General features: G+C 38.7%; 1 protein-coding gene across 1 annotated transcript in view; it reads right to left on the bottom strand.

Annotated features, from left to right (window-relative positions):
• wnk3 (WNK lysine deficient protein kinase 3) overlaps window positions 1–16,013 on the bottom strand; it is a gene marked incomplete at its 3' end in the record, with an annotated part of 41,528 nt that overhangs the window by 22,254 nt on the left and 3,261 nt on the right. The window contains exon 2 of the mRNA XM_015377900.1: window positions 8,150–9,248. Within this exon, the coding sequence (XP_015233386.1) occupies window positions 8,150–8,845 (696 nt within the window). The remainder of the gene's footprint in view (window positions 1–8,149; window positions 9,249–16,013) is intronic.

Below are 16,013 nucleotides of genomic sequence, written 5' to 3'. Positions count from 1 at the left end.
ATATTTAGACCAGACATCTGGCAGGGCAGAAGGTCAACCTGTAGGTTATAAATAGGCCTCATAAAACCCTGGTATAAATGGACAGGATATGGCTCACAGGGCACCTTTGGTAAATGCTAAGAGGCTGGACCATGAATACCAAAGCATGTGGGCCCTAAAACATCTGTTTTAGCAAACACCGCATCAGCGTCAGATGTCAGAGAGATTACTTCTAGGTTAGACTCTTGTTTGCCGAAGTACCAGATGGACAATTAGGCATTGGCTGCTCTAACAGTCAACAGAAGGTTCATGGACATTTTTGTAAATGAAGGAGGGTGACAACTGTATGTCGCCATGTAGTATAGGTTTGGCAATAAGTTACAGATAAAAAGTTCCATTGGTCCGTTACCATCTAGGATTTAAAATTTTGGTGGAGAAAGACTGGGGTTAAATTCCCATTTTGTGATCCAGCTTTAAAAAATTCAACTGTTTTTTTTAATCGCTTGTCATATCGTATGCCACTTATTGTGATATCCACAGATTGGTGTGCTGTTTTTTTTTGTTTTTGTTTTCCTCTTTTCCAAGGTGGGAGCAGTAGGCACAAGTTCTGCAGTTGATGGTCATAAAAAAAGGTGATTGAGGAAGAGCTGACTCCCTGAGACAAATAGCAGAGCATTTGCTCATATGAGAGGTAATCAGTCTCTAAACGCTTTGGGTTGCTTTAATTTTTCAAGCCTTTCTTCTAGCCTCCCTTGTCTCAGGACACCAGATTTTCCAATTGATGTTCAAGTTTGGCATTTCTGGGATCCACTCCTTAGTGTCTTTGTGGAGAACTCCTACAAAGAGCTGCCCACCCTCCAACATGCCTATGTTCCTAAGAAGAAGGATAAAAGGACAAGACATCTCTGGACAACAAACACCAAACACCTGCCAACCTCAGCTATATGGTTTGACTTAATTTCTCCTTGAAATCCACTCACCTCCGTGTAAAATAAGTTCCTATCCTCAGTATTCGCTCATTTCTAATTATTTGTTAAAAATATAACCAACCTCAGCTTAATTCTTTGAAAAGTTTCAGCTCAGAACCCAGTCCAAAATGTGCAAATCTTGTGCAAACTGTATCATAAACATTTTTAAAAACATCAGCTCCTTAATTGCTGTCCAATCCAGAGTCAAACACACAGCATGATACTTAATTTTGTACTAACATTATGTACGTGTATAAAATCTTTCTGGGCTTTAAGGATAAGGCATCACAGTTTCAGCAAGTTTAAATCTACAGATTAAAAACAAAGTATTTATTAAAATAATGCATCTTATAATACATGAGGTAGTACTACTACTAAATCTGACTGACAAAGCTCCCACACTGTTGGTGGATTATGTACAACATTTGTTATGACCTTGGAAGTACCACGGATTTATTGATTCTAGAGAAGGCTGTGCAGTTAATGGTTTATGTGGTAAATGCTGTCAACAATAGCTTGCAATTTAATCTCTGTTACAGGTCAAGTAATAAAAGGTCTTTGTGGAAGAAAACAGCCCCAGGGACACTTACCAGCTGTTAGTGACCTGGAAGAACTTGTGTCTGGCTTGTTCTAGTTGATCAGTTTAAATTTGGTCTGCTCAATTCAGCTATAATCTGTTTAGATTAAATTTTATTGTTAGTTAGACATATGATGTATTTTATTTAATAGGGAAAACACGACTGTTATTTAATCATCATAATAAAGTTGATAGATGGCTTGTCGTTTCTTTGTAATTTGTTACACCAAGTAAAACATCAGGCATTCTCATATTATACAACCAGTGGCTTAGCAAGCTTTTAGAAATGTGTGGGTAAGGATGGTAGTTGTTGGTATCAAACCTAATTGGTACACATCTGTGTTTTGTTCCAGACAAAACAGACCACAAATCTCTTTTAATTTAGTTAATATAGTAAAAGCTTTCTTGAATTTCCTTCTTTCATCTGCAGAATATTGCAAAAAAAAAAAAAGAAGAAGAAGTGAAATATCCAGTCCAGGGGTGATGCTGAGAAACTAGTCCATGCATTTTTTACTTCAAGGCTGGACTATTGTAATTCTTTACAAACAGGAAGTCCACAAACTGTAGTTAAAAGCCTTCAGCTGATCCAAAATGCTGTAGCCAGAGTTCTGATGAAATTAAAAAGATACATCATATTTCTCCTATCTTAACTTTCTTTATTGGTTTACTGTTAGACCAATAATACATTTTAAAATCCTCTTCCTTACATATAAATCCTTAAATGGCCAAGCTCCATCTTATATCAGAGTTCGGTTTGTACCTTATGTTCCTAGGAGTAATTCACTCTCTTTACTAGTGGTTCCTAGAATTTCTAAAAGTAGAATGTGAGGCAGATCTGTTAGTTATCAGCCTCCTCTCTTGTGGAACAAACCACCACTTTTAGTATGTGAAGCAGACACCCTGTCTACTTTTAAGGCTAGGCTTAAAACTTTCCTTTTTGATAAAACTTATAGTTAAAAACAGAGTGATTTTTAATAGTTGCTGGGGACTAGAGAGGTAGGTGGAGGTAGAGCGTTTACAGCCTGCTCCAGCCGAGGAGAATTTCAGGCCAGACAGATGTTTCTTCTTGGGTCTGTTTAACGAAGCAGGTTTAAAAAGCTCAGATTCAAATCTGCAACTCTAAATTGATCTAGCCAAATGTCAGTAACTCTGAGTTTCTGGTTTCACAAAGGCTGCTATGAATCAGTTCAATCGGCTCTAAGTAAAACCACCCAGATTTGAGCATGTGCATAACAAGTATGAAAAGCCATAATCAGTGGAGCCCCGATTCGACAAGTCCCCATGACAACAGGCAACAGGAAGTGCCTATTTCACCCAATTAGAGTTTTTAATGCAGAAATAATATGAAAAAAGGAGAATGTGTTTAAAGAACAGAGAAACAGTGCCACTGTTTTTACATCATGGAGACGGTCGACAATTCTTTCGACAATTCCACAAAATATGACATTCAGAACGCTACATAAAAGGCATCAATCCCGCAACTACGACCACTAACTGTGTTTAAAAAGCTGCGCAGTGCTACGGACGAAATCAATGCAGTGGACTCACGGAGAAGGCCAGGCCTAGGAGAAAGCCGGAGGAAGCGGTGTGTGAGACCTCTGTAAGAGGGGCAGCAGAGACGGGCTAACGGAGAAGCTAAGAAGGAATTACCAACCATGGAGCTAGTTAAAGGAAAAGTCTGGTCAGCAAGGAATAACCAATGGGTTATTATTTATACCTAAAACTAATACATTCGCCATGAATTTAACATTAATCAGTAAAAGAAATAAAAACAATATTTTTCGTTGCGATCACTGAGTCCAGGAAGAGACATATTTGCCCAAATATAGTAGTACCTCACTCCTGACATCTTCCGGCAGTGATGTCACGGTGTGGTAAGCCTAGTGCCATTCTCCCAGCTTTACAAGCAAATTCAATGGGAACTAATAGACACCTCTGCAATCAACAACAATTTCAAGAGGACTTCACCATTGAAATTTGGAAGAGCTATAAATAAACTGTCAGTGCCACACGTGCATGGCAGTTGGATGTTATTATACATAGGATAAAAGTGAAAAAATAAATTGTTATTTCACCTTTCCAGTTCATGATCCACCACAGGTTCTTCGTTGGAATACCAACTTGAAGAAGGAGGATTTGCCATCGAACTTCTGGCCCGAGAAAAAACACAGGTCGTCTGCCTGTGTGTCACAATGAATCCAAATGTGCCTCTGCTCCTGCCGCAGACACTCTTAATTAAAAACACTTATTTATTGAACAGTTTGTAATAATTTAATACTTAAAGTACTTCCAGAAGTTTGTATTCTGAATGTGACCAGACTTTTCCTTTAACAGTTACCTTTTGTATCTCTGAATCTTTTTTAAAGCATGCTTCTGTCTCCTTGAACCCCAGTCAGCCTCTGCAGATGGCTGCTCACACTGAGCCTGGTTCTATTGGAGCGTTCTTCCTGTTAAAATGGAGTTTATCCTGTCCACTGTTGCTACATGCATGCTCGGTGTGAGGGATTGCTGAAGAGTCCAAGACAAGATGCAAGCTAAAATCGTTGCCGCAAGCTCATCCAGGAGGAGCATGTCTTGCAAGTCAATGACAAGATTCAATCAGCTAGTTTTCCTTGACAGAAATTTTTTAATTAATATGACTGTATTGTCTCTGTAAAGTGCCTTGAGATGATGTGTGAATTGGTGCTATATAAATAAACTGAATTTGAGTGAATTGAGACCTTCCACAGATTGGCAACCTGTCCAGGGTGTACCCCGCCTCTCGCCCATAAGCCCCATTTACACAACACTCTAAAAACAGATCCATGCCGAGTTCGGACCGAGCTCGATCAGTTAACCATGCCGACCTCGGTTGCTTACAACTGTTTACACACCACGCTAGCATGCCTCCTAGTGACGATCTACGGTATTACTGCTCTCTAAAGGTAAACAAGCAAATTGACATGGGGGCTCCTGGAACATTCAGGAAGTTTGGTTATAATTGTGATATTTAGTTGTTTGCAGAGATTAAGGTGAAGAAGGCAGCCTCTGTTGAATTTACTTGACAGTCGGCTTTTGGGAAATGGATACGACAAATGATAGTCTAATCAGGACTTACATACGCAGGAAACAACAACAGATGCCAAGGTTCATTACACTGCAAAGCAGAATCATCACTGGAAATCTATGGCACGGTAGGGAAGCTAGTATTTTAATGAATGTCTGAAATTTCATGATTACGGAGGCTGACTGTAAAGAGATGACGTGGTCTGATCTGAGAACTGAGCCCATAGATGCAGCACCTAATCACTGACTTTTTAACCATAAAGGCAATAGACAAGTCACAAGTTATATTTTGCCCCATGTGTTTTGCTATTAGTTGTATCAGCTTATCTGCTGCTTGTGCAATCTCCTTTAATATGCCTTCCTGGATCCTTTTTTGATATCACCCACATCAAAACCCGCTGCTGCTTGCAGCTGTTTCACTGATGAAATACGATAATCTAGAGTACTGTTTCAGGGGACTTAATGCAAATGCAAGTCAAAGTTTAGAGATATATTTTTAAATCACATCACTTTCAGTCCAAAAGTTATCCACCAATTGTGTTGGTAGGTTGTGGTTGAAATGTCTCAAAATCTAAAATAAGCTTCAGGGGATTTGTATACTTTTGTAAGGCACTGCCAACATAACAAATTTGCCAAATATCTAAGTTGGCAATCGTTAAGCTTCCGTCCTGATTGTTGTACCAGTCCTTTGAGAGTGGTAGGGCAAAGCTTAGCTGGACCAGTCTGGGTTGAACCAGTCTGGTTTCTGCCGCCCGAGTTATGCTGTCTGTGCAGGGTTTTTGTTCCAGCCTGACAGGCACCCACTCTAATCAACTCCATGGATTCCTCTGCATGCTCACCCAAACAGACAAAAAGTGAAGGGGAGACAGGGGAATGGGAGGGGGGCAGAGAACGAGAGAGGGACACTGATAGGCAAACTAGTTCAGTGTTGCACTGTATGTTGCATAACAAAAGCTCTCAACCAGAAAGTTACATACGTGTGCAAACAGCACACAAACACATCCAGTAAACAGGAAGTTGCAGATACAAAACCTTTCTAGGAAAAGTGATATAGTGGTAATGATTTTTTAGGCTGCCTTTGAACAGCTCATACCCTAGCTTACCTAAATGAATGGTCAGAGGTGCGTTTAATTTATAACTTTTACACAGAAACTTCATAGTGTTAAGACATAAAAATGCACATTATGTATTTTCAGATATTAAATAGGAATGTTTAAATTAACAGATACAGCAGCCCCAGTTTTATCAGGTCAGCTGAAATCTTTGATGGTGCATCTTCAGAGTTGTATTTATCCACTTAATGCCACTGCACATTAAAGCTGTTTACTGGCTTTTGCCAGGTAGAGGATAGGTCATGTGTTCTGGGAGACTAGAAGGTTGTAGTGAATGGAAACTGGATCCATCTATAGGTGTGTATGACTGTGCAACATGTGTGTAAGAGCATATATGTCGGTGTATCCAGTGTCTCTCTGAATGTGGGAACTTAGCCCTAGCTGTAGTACTGCTCTCTGGGAGGGATGCCATGGTAATCCCCTGTTTGGCTCATCAACTCCCCGTCTTACTTTCACCATCTCCTCTAGTTTCTGTGTGTTCCATACTCTATTATCACTTTTTACTTCTCTTCAAGCTTTTTGCCCAGTAAGTTAAAATCTAGTTATGCTTTGACTGTTAAAAATACTCCTGGTTATGTCTTGACCTATCCAAGGTGTATTCCACCTCTGGAAAGGGGCCAATGGCCCCCTACAATGCTGCAAGGATAAGTATAGGCCATCCATGAATGGATGGATGGATGGATGGGTGCATGGATGGATGAAAGAATGGATGGATAGATCATTGGATTGGTCTTTTTGTGCATCCTATAAGAAAACAATGGATACAAGATGCCATCTCATACTAAACTGTGTTTATAAATTAAAACCCAAATGAATTTAGCTGAGATGAGTGAAATATCTTGTTTTTCATTTAACAGATTAATTAAAAGTAGATAGTTATATTCAATAAAATGCAATGCATTGTCAATTGAGGCATATTTGTTATTTGTCTTATGCAATATCTAATCTCAAATACTGTCTCTCATTAGTACTAAGTGTAAAATCTTTACACAGACAAAATAACATTGGTCTGTGTGTGATTCTTCTGTATAATGTGTTTTACAGAGCAAGCTGAGTTACTGAAACAAATATACTGATTTATTGAATGTGACTGTTAAAAAAAACATTTCCAAGAGACTTGTTGTAGGAGCAAAGGCTTGCTTCTGTCCTGAAGCTTATCAGTAGGTATTGGAGTAATACCAGTAAAGGTCACGCAGTGGCATGCCTGCTGCTTGTTAGTCCAAAGACGTAGTCTGATCTTAAAGATTAGCCAAGGATCTTGTTTTGGAATTACCTCCCGAACAAACACGTGGCTGGTGTTGCTCACAAAGCAAACAGTCAAGTGAAACAGCTCACCATAACACTGCTTTCTATTGTGAGGATAAGAAAAGTCCACACCACCCACCGAATGTTTAATTCATACCATATACCAATGCTTTGCAATAACTATATGGATAACAAAATATTGTTGGACATAGAATATTAAATCTAGAGTAGTCCACTCAAGCTGCATTTCATTATTTCCTTCCCACTCCAAAGTTTGTGAAGGACAAAGGGTTCCATTCAGCTCCTATTAGACAATCAGTGGCTTGCAGATGTATTATCATGTTATTAAACTTGGATTTTAAACAATGGATCAAACACACAGTAGTTTATATTTTTGATGTTGAAGAAAATTTCAAAATTTTCTCACACTTTATTACAAATAAAAACCCTGAAAAGTAAATAAAATCCTGCTTTTAAAAGTCAAACGGTTAGAAGTAGAATCCATGTGCATCTCAGTATAAAGAAAGATCAGTGGTGTAGTCCTATATGGCGTATACAGACTTATTTTTTAATCGGCATTGCGTATACCCACAGCTAAATCCCGAACGATCCACACTATTAAGCAGAATCTCCCAGCCAAATTTCCCATTTTTTCCTAGGCCGGTGAAGCCATCGCCTGCACTACTCTGCTTCATATTGGCTAGTACACTGGCTTTACTGATTACACTGGTTAACTGAAGGCATGACGACCAGTGAGCCAATCAGAGGCAGAGAGGGGCGTTAAGTTATTTTACAATCCTTCCTCCCTGACATCAAATAACATAAATTATATGACATTAAGTAAAAACTACAAAGGAATTTTCTTGGTAAACTACATAGAGTGGTCTAACATGTATTGTTTCTGGGCTGCATTTAAAAAAGAGGGTGAGTACTGTATAGCCACCTCTTCAGGGACCACTACACTACTGATAAAGATCCATATTCCATGAAGGTCTCAAAAGTTGGTTGTGAAACATCATTGAACTAACATTTTATAAAAAAAAAAAAAACAATAACAGGTATTTTCCTGAAGATAACTCTAAAGCAAACTAACATTATAAAACAAATTACCCAAGCTTTGGAGCGGGGCTCAATTAAAAACATACATACATTCCATGCGTGGATGGAGAGAACATGCAGTATAGTGGAACATTCAGTGTTTATAAGAAAATGCTTTGCCTTACCTGCAGTTCACACCAAGCCACTTCCACCCAGGTCTCTGTGTCCAGGCCTTTGTACACAGTCTTAAATGCTCCTCTTCCCAGTTCAATGTCAAACTTCAAAAACCTTCCACCAGGAGAAGTGGCTACCGCCTTCATTTCTGCCTCCTCCTCCTGCTCACGGTCCCTCTCTCTCACACTCAGAGTTGGTGCAGATGAAGGAACATCTTTTCCAGGCTCGTGGCCCTGAGCGGGATCATGTCCCAAGGGTAAACAGGAAGAGGCAGCTCCTTGTTGATGGACGCTGTCAAAAACTGAATCTGTGGAGTGAAGCTCCAGGTGGGGGGCACTGTGGGGAGCGTCGGGAGGTATGACTTCATCATCATCTGCCTCACAGATCTCTACACTCTTTCGAAAGAAGCGCTTTTCCCGTTTCATCCGTTTTTGACCAGTATCAACGGGGAATGAAGGCATTGAGGCTAGCACTGGGGTCTCTTCAAACTTCTGGAAGGCATCTTCTTTATTTCCTCCACCTCTATCGTCACCCCCTTTCTGTGTGTCCATTTGAGTCTGGGTGGAGGGGAAGTCCAGAGAGGAGTTAGGTGTCCTCTCCCTCTGTTTGTCTGTTCTGACCTCCCGCTTATTTTCCTCCTCATTTTTTCCATCTGCTTTCTCAGAAGAGTCCTCAGTGCCTGTGGGCTCTCCTGGGTCTGTAGCCATGGAGAATGGCCTTTACCAAACCTTTGAGACCTCCTCCTTCGTCGCCTCCTCCTCCTCCAAACCCTTGCTCTTCTGTCAGTCCCCGTCTCTCTCTCTTTCTGTGGTCAACGTCACCCCTTTTGGTCTAAAAGGTGCTTTATTTGTGATTCAAGTTAGAGTTAGTTTAAGAATGAAAACTTCTTGACAACTCTTCCTCCTTTAGTATGCTGCTATATGTATATGGATGACAGCATAGGTGCAGAGAATACCTTTTCTTTTCAAAGTCCTTATTGTTTACCTATAGAATCTGCTTGATCAGCAGAACTAGTAGCAGCCCACACTGTTCGAGGTTTTTTTTCACACCTCCGGCCAAACCTGAAGAGCTTTTTTAGCTTTTAAAATTTTCATCTGAAGATGAGTGAATCTGTAAGACAAAAACAAAAAACAGATCAATATTCAGGGATAATGTGGATGTAAAACCTTTACAATATATGAGTCGCTGAAACATAAAAGTATGACATAAATTCCAAAGCAACACTCCCCAATATCAGAGGTGTCAAGTAACAAAGTACAAATTAGTTGTTACTGTACTTAAGTACACTTTTTAAGATGTCTATACTACTTTATCTTCCTACTTCTGACTTCTACTCATTAATTTTCATACAAGTATCTGCACTTTCTATTCCTTACATTTTTAAAACAAACGTTACTTGTTACTCTTGGCTTCGGTTTAATGTTTATGAGTATTTATTTACATAATGTGAGCCATCCAATGCAGATGATTGGCTCCATCCACATCTAGTGAATACTAGTGTAATTGGATGAGTCATAAAACACTCATTGGTTAGCTAAAGGAAATCATCAGAATCAAGCAGGTGTTCTTCAAACTGCAAACGTGAATTGTCTATGCCATGCTACAATGTTGGATTCACAAAAAGATGTCGAAATGTCTGAAAGGTCGAACACAGGCGAGAGCGTATCTGGAGATGGAGACGGATACCAGCAAGACCTCCTTCATCCTTGGCCCTATCTCAAATAATTTTTCGAAAAATTGAGCTTTAAATTCATATAGTGGCATCTGGCTGTTTTTTTTTTTTTTTTTAAGGTTACTTTATACTTTCATACTTTAAGTAGTTTTTTGGAGCACATACTTTTTCGAATTTTAACTTGAATAAAGTGGTCAAGTTGATACTTCTACTTTTACCAGTGTTATTAATCTGCAGTATCTATACTTCTACTTAAGCAACAAATGTGTGTACTTTTGACACCACTGCCCACTGTTTGAATGACAGGAGTATATTCTGAACATCTTTCCGCAAGTAATCTGAGGAGCATGTACAGTGACTCAGCGGTAATTACAACATAAGGCTTCATCTCTGTGCATTTTTAATGAGCTCACCTAACCAATCATCCAGCACATGTTTATCATCATTTTGTGACTTAAATTGTGTTCAACAGCTGCATTAGTCAGCAGAGAGCAGCAGTCAGTGGACTGCAATCGTGTTCATTAAAAATGGATGACGATCTAGGGGCCAGTCAACTGTGAATAATTCATACAAAGAGTGACTGTTGAACTGTACGGGAATGACTAGAATACATCTGCAGTGGAGATCTGATGAAGAAACAACTACTTGTAATTATGATTATATACACAGACAACAGAGGGGGGAAAATAATCATTTTGTATTTAGCCAACAAGTTGCTAATGATAAAATTCCAATTTCAAATCCTGAAAAATGTTCTGATTGACCATTTCTCTTGATGTCAGAATGGATCCTGTGGTTTTCTGATTCAGGCTAGTGTTTTAAAGCTGCAAGTAAGAACAGCATGTCTAAAAAGCAGCTGACTGAGCAGACAGCTTGACTAATTAACCAGTCAATTGCAGGCTGGTGTACTTATTATCCTAAAAAAATGCAGAAGATTAAAAATCAGTTTAAAAATCTACAGTACAGTACTTCAAAACTGCTAATAATTTTACTTTGGTGTCAAATTTATGTAATAAAACCACAATATCAGATGGTATTGTTATACCAATATTATAACAGTAGACATCTGTGTTAACAGTATTTTGGGAGTGGTAGTATTAATAGTTTCAGACAACAAAAACATTACAGTATATAAATTGTTAAAAATATATTTGTAAAAACAATATAACAATATTTTCCTCAAGGTTATGATCTCTAAAGTTATGACACAAAATATGCCACAAAAGTTCACCATGGCTACAGAGTTGATGCAAACGCCTCTCAATATTGCAAAAATTACCCAATGATTCCCTAATCTTGTGCAGACATTAGGCTTTCTGTCTAAGCTGTTGGAGATTTACTCTCTTACAGTTAATTTTGTTTCATTGTTGTTGCAACCAAAAAACATATTTTGCAAATGGAAAGGTAAAAAAAAAGAAAAAGAAATTCAGAAATGAAACTCTGAAAAACTTCATAACAAAATGAAGGTTTTGAGAGTATATTTGCTTTTTTCTCAAATTATATTTATATATTTTAGTATTTACTCTTTTTTTCAAATTTTTTTTTCATATTTTGTTTTTTCAATGTTTTTTTTTTTTTTATTTAGAGATTTAAGGAGTGAATTCTTTTCAAAGTGCATTTTACAGGATCATACTCTCTTCCCTTCTGGGGGGGTTTCAATTGGGGTGAAGAGCAAAGATGCATTTCTATTGGTTGGCGTGGATGTTGGCAACAACATTTTTACTGGTCAATGTTTTCGTCAATACTGAGCATCTATACTAGGATTGAGGTGAAGAGATGTGATGTGTTAAACACAATTTGAAAGAATGCAATAAATCTCAATCGAAAAAGAGAAATTAAAAAAAGATTTGAAAATCTAAAATCTGTACGACTATTTTGAAAAAAACTAAATAAGGTCTGTCAAAAATAAAAAAAATGTATATAAGAAATATATATTTTTTAGAAAAATCGAATCCAAGAAAAACAGCAAAGTAAAAAAAAAAAATTTCAACATGGCAACATGTATGACAAATCAGAAAATGGTGTGCCAACCACTTTTGCAGTCACTGTTTTATAGGATAGCATGTCGGAAATTTCTCTAGAGACCGTTTCCAGGGGGGCTTAGACCATCGCTTCCAAATCCATTAAAAGCCTCCATTCTAAAAATAAAAAAAAAAGCAAACAAAGGTAGAGACAACAGTCCCTGCACAGAGGAATGTGGTTAGACAGGGAGTAAAATGGAGCAGTAAGTGGAGGAAAAAAAAAAGGTAGGGCTAATATAAGAGCAGAAATGCATTTTAAATCAGTTTAATATCAAACCCAATATTTACTTGAAACCTTTTAGTCCTTCCTTCTCTTCCCAATCTTCTAGAACATCACATCAAAAATATCTGCAGCTAGTGAGTAAACCATGGAGACCATCGATGTCACAGTGAGGTCACACCGCAGTCCATCTTCTCTGCAAGAAACCCTGCTTTCTTTGCCCTTTTAAAACACTACCCATAAAACTTGCAAGTCTATTCTGCACCCAACTTTAAATTGGGTATGTCTGAAAAGCAATGCCAGTAGCTGCCAGTCAAATTATAACCAGGGTATAGTGTTGCTAGACTGATTGCTAAGAGACTTTGAAGAAAATAGAAGGCATTCCAGCTGAGCAGCATTCCAAGGACACATGTTATGGAGGACAAAGGCTAGTCTCTGACTCAACCCAATAGCACAGTGCAACAACTATATTTATGACATTATTAGTGCATATTGGTGGACAGCATGAAGAAAAGATTCAATTTTCTCACAATATAAATATTTCCGAACCAATGGATGTAATTCAGGTGGATTTAAAAATAGAAAAAGGTGGATTTATGAAATAGAAAAAACTAAATTTGATCAGGAGAAAAAAAAAAGGGGGATGATGATGTTTTTAGATATTATCCAGTTAACTTGAAAGACCCCAGTGATGTTATGGATTGTTCACCTCTTTCAAACACATCTACTGTGGTTCATGTACATAGGTATGCATGAACGTAAATTTGGGGGGGAACGGGGGGACCTGTCCCCTTCACTTTTTTCAAACATTGGTTTTGTTCCCCTGCACATTTTACTGTCCAAAAGCAATTTTACGCAACAGTACAGAGATATTTGTCAAACCGCAGTTCCAGCTCAAGTCCGTTTCTCTGAGTTTAGACCCTCCCACAAGCTCCTGATTGGCCCACCGTCTTTTCTTGTGTGATTGGCTGTCACCGCTGTCATTACTGAGAAGCTCACTTTATAAACACTGAATCAGGTCTGTGATTGGATGATCAAACATGCTAAAGTTAGTTATATTAAAAAAATACTTGACACCCCCCCACTTCTGAAATCTATATTTCGTCTATTTGGGTATGAAATGTTTTTTGTTACGTTACAGAATGAAAGCTTGTAGAGATAGAAGAGCAGTCCATAAGTACAAAACAGCGCTTTGAACTTGGGAAGGAATGAATTAAACTGGAAAATGGAGGTGATTAAAAAGACATTTAATTAGAGAAGTTCTAGCAACCTATAGCGGATATACTGTACAAGACAGTTAGTCTCTAGAGTTAAGCTTAACAGTGGGTTAAGGACAAAAAAGTGCAATAAAGAAAAAGGAAGCTACCATTTAAACAAAAGCTTATTTGCTCATGTCCCCAGGGTAAGGAGTTCCCATGAAAGCCACATACCGAAAAGAGTTATTACAGCACATCAAACACGTTCAACTGCATCACTGTCTCTCACACCCTCACAGTCTCCCTTCCCTCCCAAACACACACCCCTACACACCGACGCAAACACTAAACACACACCAGCTTGTCAGGACGAACTTTGTTGTTTTACACTCGCCCTCTTTTATTCACAGAGGAAAAACACACACATCCGCATGCAAACTGTCACCCGTACCCAACCCACTCGTCCCGCTTTCAATGAAAGAATGCCGAAAGGAATTTCCTGACACCAGTCAAATGACCAAGCAACTGCAACTGTAGGCAAATGTGTTACACTAAAGATAAAGATAAAACCAACGCCGCAGCTTAAATCTTTGACATCTCGCACAGGCAGCAAAATGACTGCAGCATGCAGCGTAAGTCTGGCTGACATGTCAGAATCATTTACTCTCCACATCTCTGTCTGTGCTCTGATGAACTTTTGCTCTGAGTCTGCCCTTGAGTCTTCTAAGAGTCTCTGAGAACACCTGCAGATGCCTAATTAAACCCTGAAATGTGCCGCTAAAATCACTGTGACATGTTTGCCTACTGAGTGCCAAAGACATGATCATCTTTATAACTCTAAAAACAAATCAGAGGGCTGAGAGATTTTCTGGAATCTCTAACCCCCAAACAAAAGAGGCTCTAACAGAATAAAAGCGTACATTTTTATGGACTTAGTATCCACAAAGATAAACTTTTTAAACTCATAACCAGGCACAAGCATTAGACTGAAAAAGGAAAACCTAAAGAAAAAAAAACTCAAAAAAGATTAGAGATCTAACAATCAAAACCGATCTGCCTCCTTAGAAACAAATATAAGGTCAGCATAGATTAAAATCATTCACAAAACACGATAAACTCAGAATAAACTCTGTTGTGACCAATTCAAACTGAATAAAACACTGTGGCCATGCTTTTCTGTCATAGCAACTGCAGCTTACCGGAAAGCGGTTGAAAAATTATGAAGGACGATAGAAAGAGAGCTGGAGGACTTTGTGTTTGTGTTGGGGAGGGGAGGGGGGCAGGAAGGGACAGTAGTTTTTCAAACACAGAGAAAGAGAGGGAAAGAGAGATGGAGAGAGGGAGGGCGGGGGGGTTTGGGGGGTGTAGCTGATGGGGTTGGATAAATGTGGGAGAGAAAGAGAATGAGAAAGGGACAAAGAGGAGGGGGAAGCACAGACAAAAAGATGGCTGGGGGGGGCTGGTGTTGTCTGATAAAATATGTGCCAATGTTTGTGTGAACAACTGGCTAAATTTCTCTTTTAGTGACGGCAGCTACATCTGAGGATGGAAAAGTTGAAAAAAAAAAAAACAAGCAGATTACATTAGCATAGGGATGCTTTACGATTGTAGGTCCTGTGACACGTGGGGGTGTGGGGGTGGGGTGGCGTCCAAACCTTTGCATGGAATACCGGTAAAACTACAGTTTACAGTTAATAAAGGCTAAGATCACACAATAATGGCTGAAAGAAATTCACATCTTCTTATCAGTTTCTTAATTTGACAGTTTTCACATTTTACATGCATTAAAAAAACGAGGGAAGATATCGGCCTGTTGCGTTGCCCATTTATTATCTTGTTCACTTTAACAGAAAACTATTCAACATGTTACCATCACCTTTTACCTTTGTAGAAGTTTTATATAATTACCTTAAAAAAAAACTATAAACAACAGCAGTAAAGTTTGGAACTAACTTCTATAATTCTTTATTATTATAACATGCCCCTCCTTAATTCTTCACATATAAGAATAAAAAATTAGGAAACTAACTTCTCTCTGTAAATATATTGTACAAATTATATATAAACATATACTAGTAAACGGTGAAACAATAGTCTATAAAATGAAAAGATTTGCTAGAATGAGTTTCTAGAATGTGCAGTGATTATATGCTGTGATACAGTCTGAAACCAACTCTCCGCTGCAGTGTTTTGCATATACCTCTGTAGCTCATTAGCAGACAGAGCAAGCTTGGTGAAACTGCACCAGAGAGTCAGCTACATTTAACATGTCCCCTTGTCTGCAAAGTGAGAAACAACAGAGCCATCTAATTGAGTGTAGATAAAGGAGTGAGATGAAGAACAACCCTTCCTTTCGGCTGGGGTCAAATCAAAGCCAGATTCATACCTGTTTGCAACCCAGACCTTTTCATGCGTGCTTAATTCAATGTTCCTACCTATCTCTGTCTTCTTCTAATTCGGAATCAGTCCCACAGAGATTTACAGCGGAGATGGAGGCTGAGTAATGTGGGAAGACAGAGGAAGCACAAGGTCTGAAAGCTGCTGGCCAAAATTCAAATGGGCTCTGAATCAAGCAGCGACTTCCCTGATGATTTTAATGTCCCTGCAGCTCAGCTGCTGATTCTACACTTGGATAAATACAAAAAAGCATGGTTCCTGGGTGAGGTTTATCAGACATGACTCATACTGTCACATTTCTGCAGGCTTGCCTTTACAGAGCTCAGTAGCTTCTCATGCTAATCTCACTGTAGCCCAACCAATGATAAC

This window comes from Cyprinodon variegatus, unplaced genomic scaffold (genome assembly GCF_000732505.1).
Source record: "Cyprinodon variegatus isolate N-32 unplaced genomic scaffold, C_variegatus-1.0 Scaffold161, whole genome shotgun sequence".
Classification (NCBI taxonomy): Eukaryota; Metazoa; Chordata; class Actinopteri; order Cyprinodontiformes; family Cyprinodontidae; genus Cyprinodon; species Cyprinodon variegatus.
The sequence above is the reverse complement of the archived record's forward strand: the minus strand, read 5'-3'. Positions and strand labels throughout refer to the sequence as shown.